This window comes from Anomaloglossus baeobatrachus, chromosome 5, assembly GCF_048569485.1.
Source record: "Anomaloglossus baeobatrachus isolate aAnoBae1 chromosome 5, aAnoBae1.hap1, whole genome shotgun sequence".
NCBI lineage: Eukaryota > Metazoa > Chordata > Amphibia > Anura > Aromobatidae > Anomaloglossus > Anomaloglossus baeobatrachus.
The window spans coordinates 478,495,801-478,512,228 of record NC_134357.1 but is presented as its reverse complement, the minus strand read 5'-3'; the positions used below and the strand labels follow the sequence as shown (position 1 = coordinate 478,512,228).

The 16,428-nt window shown below is 47.4% G+C and overlaps 1 protein-coding gene across 1 annotated transcript in view; it reads left to right on the top strand.

Moving 5' to 3' along the window:
- LOC142311866 (cholesterol transporter ABCA5-like) overlaps positions 1-16,428 on the top strand; it is a 214,307-nt gene that overhangs the window by 45,767 nt on the left and 152,112 nt on the right. Inside the window, exons 6-8 of the mRNA XM_075350671.1 lie at positions 276-502; positions 628-766; positions 5,141-5,326. Of these exons, the coding sequence (XP_075206786.1) occupies positions 276-502; positions 628-766; positions 5,141-5,326 (552 nt within the window). The remainder of the gene's footprint in view (positions 1-275; positions 503-627; positions 767-5,140; positions 5,327-16,428) is intronic.

Genomic DNA, 16,428 nt, shown 5'->3' with positions numbered 1-16,428 from the left:
GTCATAAGAGTTTTTAACCATAGCTGACATAGAGGTGTAATCTGTTTTCCCAAACAAATCTACTGCTTCATAGGGATTTGATAGATTAGAGTCACTTTTTGTGGCAGATGCATATATGATGACAGATGACAATTTATGTTACCGCTGTGTAATACTGCACGTCACCTCTGGTGGCTGCTGTTTGGCCAGACTTGGCTTTCCGCAGCTCCGATCACAGAAGTTGACGCCCCCTTACGTCCTATATTAAACATCGCCACCAACTTTCTGGTTTACAGATGACCACCAATCATTCTGTATGGGAAACCATGGCTTCCATCAGGGTTACCAAAATGTTGTCTCTGATCAATACTTGGAGGTTCAATCTGCTCATCGGATCCTGCCTGCTCGTCATAAACCTGAGCTTCGTTTGTGTGATGTATCTGATGTCCCTGTACGTCTCAAGAGAGCGGCGAGAGATGAGAGAAATCATGGGCCTGATGAGGCTGAGAGACCTCGCTTTCTGGTGAGCTGTCAGACATTATGCCCATTAATTGATAATGGAATACACCTTAAAAAGTATCTCCATAAAGGAAAAGTGGATTTCTTTAACATTATTAACTCTTTGCACTGATTGCTGTCCATGTCTAGGTTATCCTGGGCCATAATGTACGCCTGCAACCTGTTCATCATAGCAAATCTGATGACTCTGCTTACACAGGATTATATATTTAGGGAAAGCTCCTATGGCGTCATCCTCATGTTATTTTTCCTATATGGTTTATCATCGGTAGGTATAATATGTGCTTTTTGTTATTGCTTGACATTTACTAAGTATCATTTATTAGGGCCTGTAACAATGTGTACCTTCAACTTTGATTTGAGGTCCACAATTCTGTGCTTAGCAGCTTCATAAATTATCTTTGAGAGGGGCTGGATCATTGTTTTTTTTCTAAAACATAGCTTTAAATCCTCTGCACAGAAATGATAAAATTTGGAACACCATCAGTCACCACTAGGGGGAGCTCACAGCAAGTGGCATTAAACAGCTGTAATAATGATACCTCTTGCCCCTACACTATAATAATACCCCATCTGTGCCTCCTTATAGTAATAGTGTCACATCTGTGCCTCCATATATTAACAGTGCCCCTATTTGTGTCTTTAAATAGTACTAGTGCCTCATTTACGCCTCCATATAGTAATAGTGCCCCTCTCCATTTATATAGTAATAGTGCACCTCTTTGTGCCTCCATATACTAATAGTGCTTTCCTCTGTCCCTTTACATAGTAATAGTGCCCCTCTATGCCTGCATATAGTAATAGTGCCCCATCTGTCCCTTCATATAGTAATAGTGGCCCTACTGTGACTTCATATTGTAATAGTGCTCCTCTGTGTCTTCATATAGTAATAGTGCCCCAAATGTGCTTCCATATAGTAATAGTGCCCCAAATGTGCTTCCATATAGTAATAGTGCTTCTTCTGTGCCTCAATATAATAAAAGTGCTTCCTCTGTGTCTCCATATAGTAATAGTGCCCCCACTGTGTCTTCATATAGTAATAGCGCCCCCACTGTGCCTTCATATAGTAATAGTGCTCCTCTGTGCATCCATATAGTAATAGTGCCCCCACTGTGCCTTCATATGGTAAGTGCCCAAACTCTGCCTTCATATAGTAATAGTGCCCCTATGTGCCTCCATATAGTAATAGTGCCTCATCTGTGCCTGCATATAGTAATAGTGCTCCAAGTGTGCCTCCATATAGTAATAGTGCTCCTCTGTGCCTCCATATAGTAATAGTGCTCCCACTGTGTCTTCATATAGTAATAGTGCCCAAACTGTGCCTCTATATAGTAATAGTGCTCCGACTGTGCCTCCATATAGTAATAGTGTTCCCACTATCCATCCATATAGTAATAGTGCTTCTATGTGTCTCCATATAGTAATAGTGCCCCCACTGTGCCTTCATATAGTAATAGTACCCAAACTGTGCCTCCATATAGTAATAGTGCTCCCATTGTGCCTCCATATAGTAATAGTGCTCCCACTGTCCCTCCATATAGTAATAGTACCCCCACTGTGCCTCCATATAGTAATAGTACCCCCACTGTGCCTCCATATAGTAATAGTGCATCATCTATGCTTTCATATAGTAATAGTGTTCCCACTATCCCTCCATATAGTAATAGTGCCCTTCTGTGCCTCCATATAGTAATACTGCCTCATCTGTGCCTTCATATAGTAATAGTGCCCCCACTGTGCCTCCCTATAGTAATAGTGTCCCTCTGTGCCTTCATATGGTAATAGTGTTCCCATTTTGCCTCCATATAGTAATAGTGCCCCCACTGTGTCATCATATAGTAATAGTGTTCCCACTGTGTCTTCATATAGTAATAGTGTCCCACTGTGCCTCCATATAGTAATACTGCCTCATCTGTGCCTTCATATAGTAATAGTGCCCCCACTGTGCCTCCCTATAGTAATAGTGTCCATCTGTGCCTTCATATGGTAATAGTGTTCCCATTTTGCCTCCATATAGTAATAGTGCCCCCACTGTGTCTTCATATAGTAATAGTGTTCCCACTGTGTCTTCATATAGTAATAGTGTCCCACTGTGCCTTCATATAGTAATAGTGCCTCATCTGTGCCTTCATATAGTAATAGTGTTCCCACTGTGCCTCCATATAGTAATAGTGCCCCATCTGTGCCTTCATATAGTAATAGTGCCCCATCTGTGCCTTCGTACACTAATAGTGCTACTAATGTGCCTTTGTACAGTAATAGTGCTCCTACTGTGCCTTTGTACAGTAATAGTGCTCCTACTGTGCCTCCATATACTAATAGTGCCCCATCTGTGCTCCACATAGCAATAGTTCCTTATCTGTGCCTCCATGTAGTAATAGTGCCCCATCTGTGCCTCCATACACTAATAGTGCCCCTCTGTCTCTCCATACACTAATAGTGCCCTCTTTTGTCTCTCCATACAGTAATAGTGCCCCCCTCTCTCTCGCCATACATCAATAGTGGCGATCTCTGTCTCTCCATACACTAATAGTGCCCTCCTCTGTCTCTCATCATTATAAAAATGCCCATCTGTGCCCAGTAAATACAATCAAAAAATATAATCTTTCCTCACTCCTCTCCAATGATAAATGGTAAATAGAGTTGGTCCAACTCGCAAAAAACCCTGCTCAATTAAAAAAAAAAAACAACCCCATCCGCTTCGTCTATGAGGACTAGAATCCGGAGATTAAAAACGTTGGTGAAAGGGATAGGGGGGTAGGAGCGCGCGCTGTATACTCACTGAGGCTGTGTCATGGCTCCCTTTAAGAACCTACAACTCTGCCTTTCACCTGGCCAAACATACCTACTTCACCATCCTGATCTCATCACTATCCAACAATCCAAAAAAGCTCTTCAACACCTTTCACTCCCTCCTCCGTCTCAAAGCTCAGACCCCTATCACAGACCTTCATGCTTATGATCTGGCCTCTTATTTCACAGAGAAAATATAAAACATCCGCTGAGAGATCAGCTCCCAGCCATGAAGCGTCGTGATTCTCATCCCTCCCCACATCCCATCCAGCTCACTTTCCACATTTGACCCAGTTACAGAGGACGAAGTCTTCAGGCTCCTCTCCTCTTCTCGTCCTACCACTTGCACTACTGATCCCTTCCCCTCACACCTACTCCAGTTTCTCTCTCTCCAGTCGTTACTACTCACCTAACTAAAATCTTTAATCTCTCTCTCTTCTGGCATGTTCTCCTCCTCCCTCAAAGACTCTGTCATTACTCCATTATTAAAAAAAACCTTCTCTTCACCCATCTTGCACAAACAACTAAAGACCAGTCTCCAATCTCCCCTTCATTTCCAAACTCTTTGAGAGCCTGGTCTATTCCCGCCTCATCCGCTACCTCTCCTCTCACTCTTTTCTAGATCCTTTACAGTCTGGCTTCCGCCCCTTACACTCGATAGAAATTGCCCTCATAAAAGTGACCAATGACCTTCTGGCAGCAAAACATAATGGTAACCACTCTCATTTTATTCTTCTTGTCCTCTCTGCAGCCTTCGACCCTGTTGACCACCATCTCTTTCTCTCTATGCTCCATTCAATAGGCCTAAAGGACACTGTGCTCTCCTGGTTCTCATCCTATCTTTCTGGTCGTTCATTCAGTGTATCATTTGCTGGCTCCCCATCTTCTCCTCTTCCTCTCACTGTTGGGATCCCTCAAGGTTCAGTCCTTGGCCCTCTTCTTTTTTCCCCTCTACACTGCCCCAATTGGAATGACCATCAGCAGATTTGGCTTCCAGTACCATCTTTATGCTGATGACACATAACTATACACCTCATCCCCTGAGCTCACCCCCGTTGCATTACACAACACCAGTGACTTCCTGACTGCAGTTTGCAACATCATATCTTCTCTCTAACTGAAACTTAACCTTTCCAAAACTGAACTTCTTCTCCCTCCATTTTCTAACCTTCCTAAACCCAATATCTCCCTCTCTGTGTGCGGCACCACGATAACTCCTAGGCCGGAGGCTCGCTGTCTGGGTGTTATACTTGACACCAATCTCTCCTTCACCTCCTATATACTATCTCTTGCCGCTTGTACCTCAAGAACATCTCTAGAATCCGCCCCTTTCTCACAATGGAAATTACAAAAACCCTCACCGTGGCCCTGATCCACTCTCGCCATGACTACTGTAACTTTTTATTAATTGGTTTCCCCCTAACTAGACTCCTCACCTATCTGGCTAACCTCTACTCGGATGATTCTGCTTTGTGCCAGTCATTGTACTGGCTGCCCACACATCACAGGATCCAATTCAAATTGCTTGTTCTCACCCACAATGCTCTCCACAGTGCGGCACCCCCCTACATCTCTACTCTCCTCTCTGTTTATCACCCTACTTGTTCTCTACACTATGCAAACGATTTCCTTGAGATGGCTGGATTGTCATTGTAAATAAGTACCTGTACCTTGTCCCCCCACCCCACGTCATTGTAGATTGTAAGCTGGGTTGTCTTTTTTGCTCTAATTATTGTATTTTCTATAGCTGTTACTTGTTTGTATATGAACCTCCTGAATTGTAAAGCACTGTGGAATATGTTGGCGCTATAGAAATAAAGATTTATTATTATTATTATTATTATTATAGATGTGTTTCACCTTCATGCTGATCACTCTTATCAGGAGTCCTCGAGCTACAGCCATCGCAGGATTCTTCATTACCTTTCTCCAATCTGTCCTCAGCCTCCTTCTGCTAATGAAAGATTTACCTAAATCTATGGAGGTGATCCTAAGCATCTTCCCGACTTTTGCCTTCTCAGTGGGAATTATACAGGTATATGCAGACTCTCATCTTAGAGTTTCCCATAATATCATTTGAATTAAATCCACATGTTTGCTGGTAGCTTCACATGTTTGCTGGTAGCAAAGCTTTTGTTAAAGGGACAAAATGTCAGTACCAGAGGTAAGTGATAGGACCAATTACATGATGTATAGACCATGGGTGGGCAATCTCTACCCTGTGGGTTATTTTTATACAATTTTGTTGTTTTTTTTCGTTTCTGGGCAGATTCCTAGGACCTCAATGCTTTGGCTGCTTGCTTCGTTTTGCCATTCATCAGCCCTTTTATTCTTCCCTACACTGTGAGCACATGCACTCAGTGTTCACTACTAAGTGCTACTGTAAATGCACTGAAGGATTACATCCTGACGCTGAGCAGTGCCAGTGTCAGAATGTTCTTTGTGGCCAGTTAGTACGCTCTGCGCTGCAGACCTCCGGTAATTAAGCCAGCAGTTACAGTGTCTCTTTTGTGATCTATGCACCTGCCCCATTGTCGCATATTTGAAAAATACAACAGTCCTACTGTCTCAAATGTGATGTACATGCACCAGTCTCAGTGTCTCGTATGTGATGTATATACAGCAGTCTCAGTGTTTCCTATATGATGCACATATACCAGTCCCAGTGTCTCCAATGGGATGTATGTACACCAGCCCTAGTGTCTCTTATGTGATGTATACACCTATCCCAGTATCTCACATGTGATGTATGCACCAGCCTCAATGTCTTCTATGTGATGTATACACCACTCTCAGTGTCTCCAATGTCAGAGTTCCCCAACTCCAGTCCTCAAGCCCACCAACAGTCCATGTTTTCAGGATTTCTTAGCAATGGACAGGTGTTGAATCATCACCTGTGCAGGTGATTAAATTATCAGCTGTGCAATACTAAGGAAATCCTGAAAACGTGCCCTGTTGGTGGGCCTTGAGGACTGGAGTTGGGGACATCTGTCCTACGTGATGTACATACAGCAGTCTCAGTGTCCTCAATGTGATGTATATACACCAGCCCCAGTGTCTCTTATGTGATGTATAAACCTGTCCCACTATCTCACATGTGATGTATACACCAACCTTAGTATCTCCTATGTGATGTATATGTGGCGCCCCTGAGGCTTCCGTCGCCACAGGTCATTGCACCCCACCAGCGGTGTGATGCCCCATTCTGGGAGAGGAAGAGAGTGAACTCCGGTTTCCTGGTAAATTCACACTACACCCATTGCTAGGGACACACAGGACCAGGGAAAGTGGCAGGCAACCCTCCCATGCTGCATGCTGAGAGGGGCTGTAAGACCCATCCCTGCTCCCATAGGGTGGTAGCTTAGCAACTGGGGAAGTGGGAGGAGCCACGAGAGAGCAGAGAGAGACAGGAAGGTGAAGTTTAGTCAGTTCGCTCAGGGAGTGGGAGAGTGAGGAGTGAGCATGTAGGACGAGAAGAGAAGAAGGAGTCGCAGGGCCACGGGTAGTCCTGTAAGGTGCCACGAGCAGTCCTTGTTGGGTACCGCTGCCGAGGGCCCAGAGGCGCTACGGGTAGCTGCAGGCTGCGGTGGCCCGTTCCACAGTGACAACGGTGGAGCGACCAGCTGCGACAGGGGACGGTCCCTAGACACTGAAGGAGTGAAAAGACAGTCTCCAGACAGTAAAAGCCGAGGCCCAGGGAATTGCAAGCTCCCAGGGCCAGAACCCAGAGCAGATCTTCAGAAAAGGGGTAATCAGCCGACAGGTGATCCCCCAGCCTGGAGGCTGTAATGGAGGCCAAGCCAAGTCCATCTACCTAAGGCAAGGCTAGTGAAGTCAGCAGAAAAAGGGACACTAAAGAGAGGAAACCGGATTTCACGCTCGGAACCATCCAGATACGGCGGAGGTCCCTGACAGTGGTCCCAGCAGTCTGAGGGTCCTTGCAAGTGTGACAGAAACAGTGAGTAAAAGAACTGGAACTGCACCTTGGACTCGTCTCTGTTATTCCACCTACATAGACACTTACAAGCACCAACTGTGCCCCGGGCATTGCTCCACCTGTGGGGAGCAGTACCAACACTGCTGCCATAACATCATCCCGGAGGCCTCACACAGCAGCGGCGGCTTAATAGCCGCATACCACAGGTGGCGTCACGAACACCCTTTAACAACCAAGCCACATATTTTACTGACACCCACCAGGGCCACGGAGCCGGGCCCAGCCACCACTGACTACCACCGGACTAGTCCGGCCCGGCACCGGGTGTCCCATAGCCCTGGGGTGGGCGAGTCAATTTTGGCGTCACGAACAGGATTTCGTGCCCGTTCTAACCGGGTACTGTGCGCCTGGAGAACCGTGTGACAGACTGTGTACTTTACTGAGAAACCACCGCCATTAGCGCTGCTGAGAGCGGGAAGAAGGGGGGCGTGCAAGAAGAAAGGGCGCGAAGAGAAGCCCCGCCCCCTTGTCCAAGAAAAGCGCGCGAAGCGGTGCCCGCCATAGAAGGCGGAGGAAGAAAAGATGGCGCGTGAAGAAGCTAAAAGGATGGACGCCGAGCAACGAGCGGCCAGAGGAGGAGTGGCCGAGCCGGGACACGCACCTCAGAACCGGGTTGTGTCCTGCGTCCTGGAGAGCGGAGAAGATCCAGCCGCCGCTGCAGAGCCGGGTAAAGAGAGTGACACCCCCAGCCGGCGGAGCCCGGATTGCCCGGTGGGGTTCCTGCCCGGTCCTCCTGCAGGCGCGCGTGCCACGACCGCAGCTCCGATACCAGCACCCTGCAGCAAGACAGCGACCACCAGAACACCGGAGATGCAACTGAGGGGTGAGTCATTTAATGCCCCTGCCGGCGCGAGAGCCCCAACCCCCGCTGCCATGCCCGCGGTCCCTGGAGAGACGCCCGACACGGCGACGCCGATCCGGGCCGCCGCCATGCCGGGCGCGGCCCGCCAAGACAAGGAGGCAGCCCCAGAAGAGCCAGAGTGGCGCCGTATGGCTGGTAACCCCCTGCAAGCCAGCAGCCTCGCGCCAGCCAGTAACCCTATGCAAGCCAGCAGCACTACCTCAGAGCAGGCCCAGGCCGCAGCATCTTGCAGCAGGCCTGCTACAGCCACGCAGGAGACGCAGACTGTGCTGACCGCTGTCTACCTGCTGCCAGGTGGGGAGCCGGAGAAGAATCCCTACAAGTAAAAATGAAGAGATGCTGAACTGTAGATAGCCCCTGTCTGCCCCTCATTCTTTTCGAAGACGACACCCTTTCCTGCTGTGTTTTGCCCCTTATTCTTTTTGAAGACGTCACCCCCCATGTTATGTGCTACCGGGCCACTGAACTGGAATGTGGGCCCCGGTGGAAGTGTATGTGGCATGTCATACCAGGCCACTGGACTTAGTGGCTGGTATGTTGTTTATGTGTCCTATGTAACCAGGCCATTGGACTTAATGGCTGGTTGATTATGTCATTTTGTTTGATTGAAAGAAACGAACTGCCGGGCTACTGGACTTGTTGTAGCCAAAAATGTAATTAGTTGCACCCGTTGTGCCCCCTACCAGAATTATGGGGGATTTGCCCGAACCGTGCAATGGACTGGAAGTGCACACTTAGAGTTTTCTTTATAAGAAGTTCGCAACGTTCATGATATGTGCCTCCCATAAAGGGAAGAAATGTTTTACTGTTTTATGTTATTGCATACAAAAATGTTTTGCAGGTTCTCCATATGTTTTTGTTGTTTTTCAGCCCGAGGACGTGCTGGGATTTGCTGTGGGGGAGTGTGGCGCCCCTGAGGCTTCCGTCGCCACAGGTCATTGCACCCCACCAGCGGTGTGATGCCCCATTCTGGGAGAGGAAGAGAGTGAACTCCGGTTTCCTGGTAAATTCACACTACACCCATTGCTAGGGACACACAGGACCAGGGAAAGTGGCAGGCAACCCTCCCATGCTGCATGCTGAGAGGGGCTGTAAGACCCATCCCTGCTCCCATAGGGTGGTAGCTTAGCAACTGGGGAAGTGGGAGGAGCCACGAGAGAGCAGAGAGAGACAGGAAGGTGAAGTTTAGTCAGTTCGCTCAGGGAGTGGGAGAGTGAGGAGTGAGCATGTAGGACGAGAAGAGAAGAAGGAGTCGCAGGGCCACGGGTAGTCCTGTAAGGTGCCACGAGCAGTCCTTGTTGGGTACCGCTGCCGAGGGCCCAGAGGCGCTACGGGTAGCTGCAGGCTGCGGTGGCCCGTTCCACAGTGACAACGGTGGAGCGACCAGCTGCGACAGGGGACGGTCCCTAGACACTGAAGGAGTGAAAAGACAGTCTCCAGACAGTAAAAGCCGAGGCCCAGGGAATTGCAAGCTCCCAGGGCCAGAACCCAGAGCAGATCTTCAGAAAAGGGGTAATCAGCCGACAGGTGATCCCCCAGCCTGGAGGCTGTAATGGAGGCCAAGCCAAGTCCATCTACCTAAGGCAAGGCTAGTGAAGTCAGCAGAAAAAGGGACACTAAAGAGAGGAAACCGGATTTCACGCTCGGAACCATCCAGATACGGCGGAGGTCCCTGACAGTGGTCCCAGCAGTCTGAGGGTCCTTGCAAGTGTGACAGAAACAGTGAGTAAAAGAACTGGAACTGCACCTTGGACTCGTCTCTGTTATTCCACCTACATAGACACTTACAAGCACCAACTGTGCCCCGGGCATTGCTCCACCTGTGGGGAGCAGTACCAACACTGCTGCCATAACATCATCCCGGAGGCCTCACACAGCAGCGGCGGCTTAATAGCCGCATACCACAGGTGGCGTCACGAACACCCTTTAACAACCAAGCCACATATTTTACTGACACCCACCAGGGCCACGGAGCCGGGCCCAGCCACCACTGACTACCACCGGACTAGTCCGGCCCGGCACCGGGTGTCCCATAGCCCTGGGGTGGGCGAGTCATATACATCACCCTTAGTATGTCTTATGTGATGTACATACAGCAGCACCAGTGTCTCCAGTGTTATGTATATTCACCAGTTCTGGTGTCTCCTATGGGATGTATAGACAGCAGTCTCAGTGTCTCATATTTGATGTATGTACAGCAGTATCAGTATCTCCTATGTGATGTGTATATATAGCAGTCTGTGTCCTCAATGTGATGTATATACACCAACCTCAGTGTATGCTTTGCTATATGTTTGCAGCAGCCAGAGTGTCTCTTATTTGAAGTATATATGTTACCGGCAATGTGTAAAAACGGGCATTCTATAGAATACATAGGCAATGTATACAATGCCGGAAATTGGTCGTCATAGTATGAAATACATCAGATGTTCACACATTTCCTAGTCATTCTATAGAATACCTAACTGACAAACAGGCGGAGTGTAGAATACTACAGGGGTGGTCTGTCCAAAAGTAGGTGGACAGAGCAGGCAGCAGCAGATCTGTGAAATTGGCCCAGTTGCCCTTAGCATTAGGAACCAATCAGATTCCACCTTTCATTTTCCAAAGAGTCTGTGAGGAATGAAAAGTGGAATCTGATTGGTTGGTAAGGGCTGAAAAGTGTATCTGCTAGCAGTTGTTATAGATGTGACAGAAGACGGCTTTTACCGACTCGGAACGGTGCGAGGAATTTTGAACCAACTCTATCCAAGACCACAATTCAGTGTTTGTCAAAAGGGCTTGCTCAAGGTTCAAGATGTTCCTGACCAAAAAAATACCTCTTCGATCTGCTGCTACTGCTTAGTCCACAGGAAGTGGCCAAGGATTTTTGAAGTGTATGTGCAAGACTAAGGGGTACTTTACACGCTGCGACATCGCTAGCAATTGCTAGCGATGTCGAGCGCGATTGCACCCGCCCCCGTCGCACGGCCGATATGTGGTGATCGCTGCCGTAGCGAACATTATTGCTACGGCAGCGTCACACGCACATACCTGCTCTGCAACGTCGCTGTGACCGGCAAACCGCCTCCTTTCTAAGGGGTCGGTTCGTTTAGCGTCACAGCAGCGTCACTGAACCGCCGCCCAATAGAAAAGGAGGGGAGGAGATGAGCGGCCGGAACATGCCGCCCACCTCCTTCCTTCCTCCTTTTCCAGTGGACGGAGGTAAGGAGATGTTTGTCGTTCCAGCGGCGTCACACTTAGCGATGTGTGCTGCCGCAGGAACGACAAACAACATCATACCTGCAGCAGCGCCGATATTATGGAAATGAACGACGTGTCAATGAGCAACGATTTTGCACGTTTTTGTACTCGTTGAGTGGCGCTCATTTGTGTTACACGCTGCGATGTCGCCACCGGCGCCGGATGTGCGTCACTAATGATGTGACCCCGACGATATATCGGCAGCGATGTCGCAGCGTGTAAAGTACCCCTAAGTGCCAAACTAACAAATGTCTTTGCATAAAACAAAAATTAAGTGCAATTCAAAAATACCATTCTAGCCTCCTGTACTGCAACAATTACTCAGGAATGACACTTCTTATTCCTTTTTTTTCCCCAGCAAAGATATCCTGTTGTTCATTTTGCATTTCTTCTTTCATGTTTTTGACTGTTTGTTACTAAAGACTTAAGGGTGCTTTACACGAGACGAGCTATCGTGCGATGCATCGTCGGGGTCACGGTTTTCGTGATGCACATCCGGCATCGTTCACAACGTCGTCTCGTGTAACACCTCCGAGCGACGCAGAATCACTCACTAATCGTGAGTCGTGTACTCGTCGCTCAGTTTCAAAATATTGTTTATTTAAAATGGTGCCAGTTGTTCATCGTACTCGGGGCAGCACACAACGCTCCGTGTGACACCCCGGGAACGATGAACTCAGCTTACCTGCGTCCCGCGGCACCCGCCGGCTATGCAGAAGGAAGGAGGTGGGCGGGATGTTTACGTCCCGCTCATCTCTGCCCCTCTGCTTCTATTGGCCGGCGGCTGGGTGATATCGCTGTGACGCTGAACGTCCCTCCCCCTTCAGGAAGAAGATGTTCGCCGCCCACAGCGACATCGCTCAGCAGGTAAGTACGTGTGACGGGGGTTTCACGACTTTGTGCGACACGGGCAGCGATTTGCCCGTGACGCACAAACGACGGGGGCGGGTACGATCGATCGTGAAATCGCACAATCAGTCGTCTCGTGTAAAGCAGGCTTAATAGTCAGGAATGACACTTCTGTTTCTTTGTGTTTTCCCCAGTAAAGATATCCTGTTGTTCATTTAGGATTTCTTCTTTCATTAGTTTTTTTACTGTTTGTTACTAAAGACTTTTCCAATCTGGGCATTATATCAGACTTTGCCTGAGCAGTTCTTGTCATTCTTTATATGTAATGCCTAGGAAAAGTATAGAACAACGCAGATATTTCATACCTTGCTTGAAAACGTCAGGGATTGTATACATTGCCTAGGTATTCTATAGAATGCCGGGTTTTCATACTTTGCCTGTAACATATACAGCAGATTCGATATCTCCTATGTGATGTATATTCAGCAGTTTCAGTGTCTCCCATGTAATGTACACAGCAGACCTTTCAGTGCTTGAGTCCTATGTTACGTAAGCAGTGTTGAGTTTCACTCTTTGAGGAGATCAGCAGTGTAATATAGTGTACATCTATGTTTGGAACAACTTACTGCTGCGAGATCCTTACAAAACTTATTACAAAGAGATGACAGACGTAAACTTGGAAAAGCAGTTCTGAATAGCAATATCATCAATACCACCTAACATCATACGTCTCAGAAGTAGTTTCAGCCATCACAATAGGGGTGAGTTATTTGTTTGACCAAATATAGCAGTATCATTTTCAAGTTGATTATTTTTTAAGGATCCCGAATTACGTTAAGTATCTACATGGGCCTTGGCTGAAAAGTTTATCAACCCCTGGTCTAGGCAATACTTGCCTCTCTGTCAACTACTTTATGTAATGCAAAACCCAGTGGGATTCCCTTAAAGATGTGTTATACTTCACTTCTCCTGTGTTGGTGCTGTAGGGATATTGATCACTTGGTGCCGGGTTAATCACAGATCATAATGCAGGAATGGAACCTGTCATGTGAAAAAACCCCCACTAAGGCTGCTTTCACACTACGTTTTTTTAACATGCGTCTTGAACGGTTTTTTAACGCAAGAACGGATCCAGTGCAAATGCATTTTCATTTCAATGCATTTGCAATGGACTCGCGTCAACATTCATTCACATGCGTTTGCGTGCAGTTTAGTCAGGATCCAGCGACTTGCCGTTTTTTAACTTTTTTCAAAAACGCTACTTGTAGCGTTTTTGAGCTGCGTCCAAATACTGCAAGTCGCTATATCCTGACTAAACAGCACGCAAATGCATGTGAACGGTGGTATACTCATAACCAGGGTCCTGTTTGGCCAGAAACCAGCCTGGCGTGATCACAGTCTCTCTCTTCTCTCCTCTCTCTCTCCTCTCTCCTCTCTCTCTCTCTCTCCCTCCCCTCTCCCCCTCTATCTCTCTCCTCTCTTCTCTCTCCTCTCTTCTCTCTCCTCTCTTCTCTCTCCTCTCTCTCTCCTCTCTTCTCCTCTCTCTCTCCTCTTGCTCTCCTCTCTCTCTCCTCTCTTCTCTCTCCTCTCTGCTCTCTCCTCTCCTCTCTCTCCTCTCTGCTCTCTCCTCTCCTATTCTCTCTCCTCTCTTCTCTCTCCTCTCTTCTCCTCTCTTCTCTCTCCTCTCTTCTTTCTCCTCTTTTCTCCTCTCTCCTCTCTTCTCTCTCCTCTCTTGTCCTAACCTGCAGATATGGGGTTAATCTGGAAATTAATAGCATTCTGAAAAAGTGCGGCCACCACACTTGAAGCCTTGATGCTGGGAGGAAATTAATTTTATTTCTCACAGCAGCCTAGATCTTTCACCCCTGGAGGGTGGCTTCAGTCAATAGTGAATGGAAGCTATAACACTGGCCTGGCACCAACTGACAGCCAGCTCCAAAATGTCATCGCTGTCAGTCAGTACTGGGGCGAGATTACAGCTATGTACTGAGCCGTGACTAAAGCCTCACCGGCTGTGCCTCTATGACTGAAAGCCAGAGGCTGCCAGGAGGAATAAAGTTTACTTCCTACTAGTAAGCGAGCTTTCAGTTTGGCGGCTGCATGGCTTCAGAATGCTGTCAAACTGCAGATTAACCACACATCTGCAGGTTAATAGCGTTATTTTAGATGACAATGTCCCACTAGTGTTATGTCTTATAAATAGTGCCCATCACTTTTTAAACCATATACAGTAATTAGAGTTCCTACAACCCCTTTATGTACTTATAGGTGCCCACACACTTGCAAAAAGTATTTTATTCATGTCCTGAACAGAATTCAAATTGCACTGGCTGAGTGCATCCTCAGTCCCGGCAAAGACCACCTCTTCTATCTTTACGGAAGTGAATCATACCTCCAACATCATCCAAACAGTGCTCAAGGTCTCGCACCTGTGCAGTTGAATCAAAGACCGGTGCAGGGGGGCCTCACTATGTACTAGGGCAGAGTAAAGTTCTTTAATGCGCAGGCACCATCTTAATTTTGCTACACACCTGTCCCAGAACCGTGCTTTGCTACCTTTGTGAAGATACAGCCTTGTTCAATGTTTGTCAGGGGTTAAAGCTCTTAATTTGGCCAGACATGGGTCCCTTTTGTGTGGTAACTCGTGTTTGCTATATCATTGTTTTCCGCTGGACTCATCGGAGCCTTTCTTTGTCTGAGGTTGTGTATTGCTAATTTAATCTAAATTCCCTCAGCCTCTCTGTCTACCTCACTCAGAGGAGAATTATACAGGAGAATTAACTGTGCGAAATGGAATGCCACCCAATAAGAGCACAGCTTTATTCCACCAATCTGTAAGATCACAGTACGCTGGGATGAGTGCCCAGGAGACCTAAAAAGGGACTGCTTGAGTTTCTAAGGGGTTCTTTTGCTACATGGCTTCAATCTAGGGGTTTCGTTCAAGGTTGCATGTCTTTTACCTACCCTAGGCACTTCGGCGCCAGTTAGGGGATCAGAAACTGGATTACATTGTGCAGGAGTACCGCCGAGGATTCTAAGATTCGGCTGGAAGACACCCAAGTTGGGATGATTTGGTTACCTGGCTACGGACTTTGCTGTTTTTGTGAAGCTTCATACACTTGTCACTATCCTGTTCTCGGTGGGTACCTCCCAAAAGCAGGGTGCTGCTGGTTTGGGGTATGTGACCCTGGGAGCTCCGAAGGCACGAATACTCTGATCCCTAGTGAGCCAGCGGAAGGGTGAGACGCTATTGTTTCTTACATTGCGTGATTTCCAGGGTTTGTGTTTTATGCATTTGACTGTTGGGGATCCAATAAAGTCTATTTATTGTGGTTCTCGCACCCTGTATTGTCTGAGTAGTGTTCTGCCCACAGATAAGGAGTTTGGGTATTCAGTTGGGAGGAGCCATGCAGTCCATGCAGTCTTTCTAAATGCAGCAGAGCTAGCGGACCAGAACACCCACTGACCCCCGTTTCTCACACAACCTTCACCCTGGTTCTCTGGACTCTGTTGTGCTCCATGTTGGGCTTTGCAGATGGCCTGGATGATCACCTGTCTTGACCTATATAGAACTCACCAAGACACACCCTTGTGTTGTGAATGTCATCCGAGTGGGTGCTGGTGTGGAGCTCCCTCTGGTGGCCAGTAATGGTAGTGAAGCTGAATCTGAATCTGTGACTCAGACAGGTGTTGGAGTTAATTGGGAATCCAGAAAGTCCTATTGCAGATCAGCCTAGTGTATTTAGAAAAGCATTTTCTACCTGGTGGCCGCCGGTGGTTACTGTTTTCCTGCTGCTTCTGAAGATGGCTGGGAGTTTTCCCTTCAGTTTCTCACATTTATTCTGTGCCTGAATCTACTCCAGATAAGTTTACTAGTTTCTGTGTTTAATTGCTGAAATTGCACTTAAGGGGTGTTTCTGCTTATTCCATTTGGTTCTGTGTTTGATTTCTTGTATGTGAGAATCTGTCTCTCTGCTTTTGTGAGCAGGGCAGTTCCTCCAGCAAGAAAGGGAACTTGCTCCCTGTTCATGTTTGGATTATTAGCACTTTAGAATATTGTTTGTTCTGTGATTTTGTTTCTTCCCATTATATCTGTAGTTCACTTTAAAGTGTCTGGCACAAGAGTACCTGATATAGCGGGGGAAGACCCAGTGGTCTTAGTATTTTTTTCCTATCAGGAGTTTGG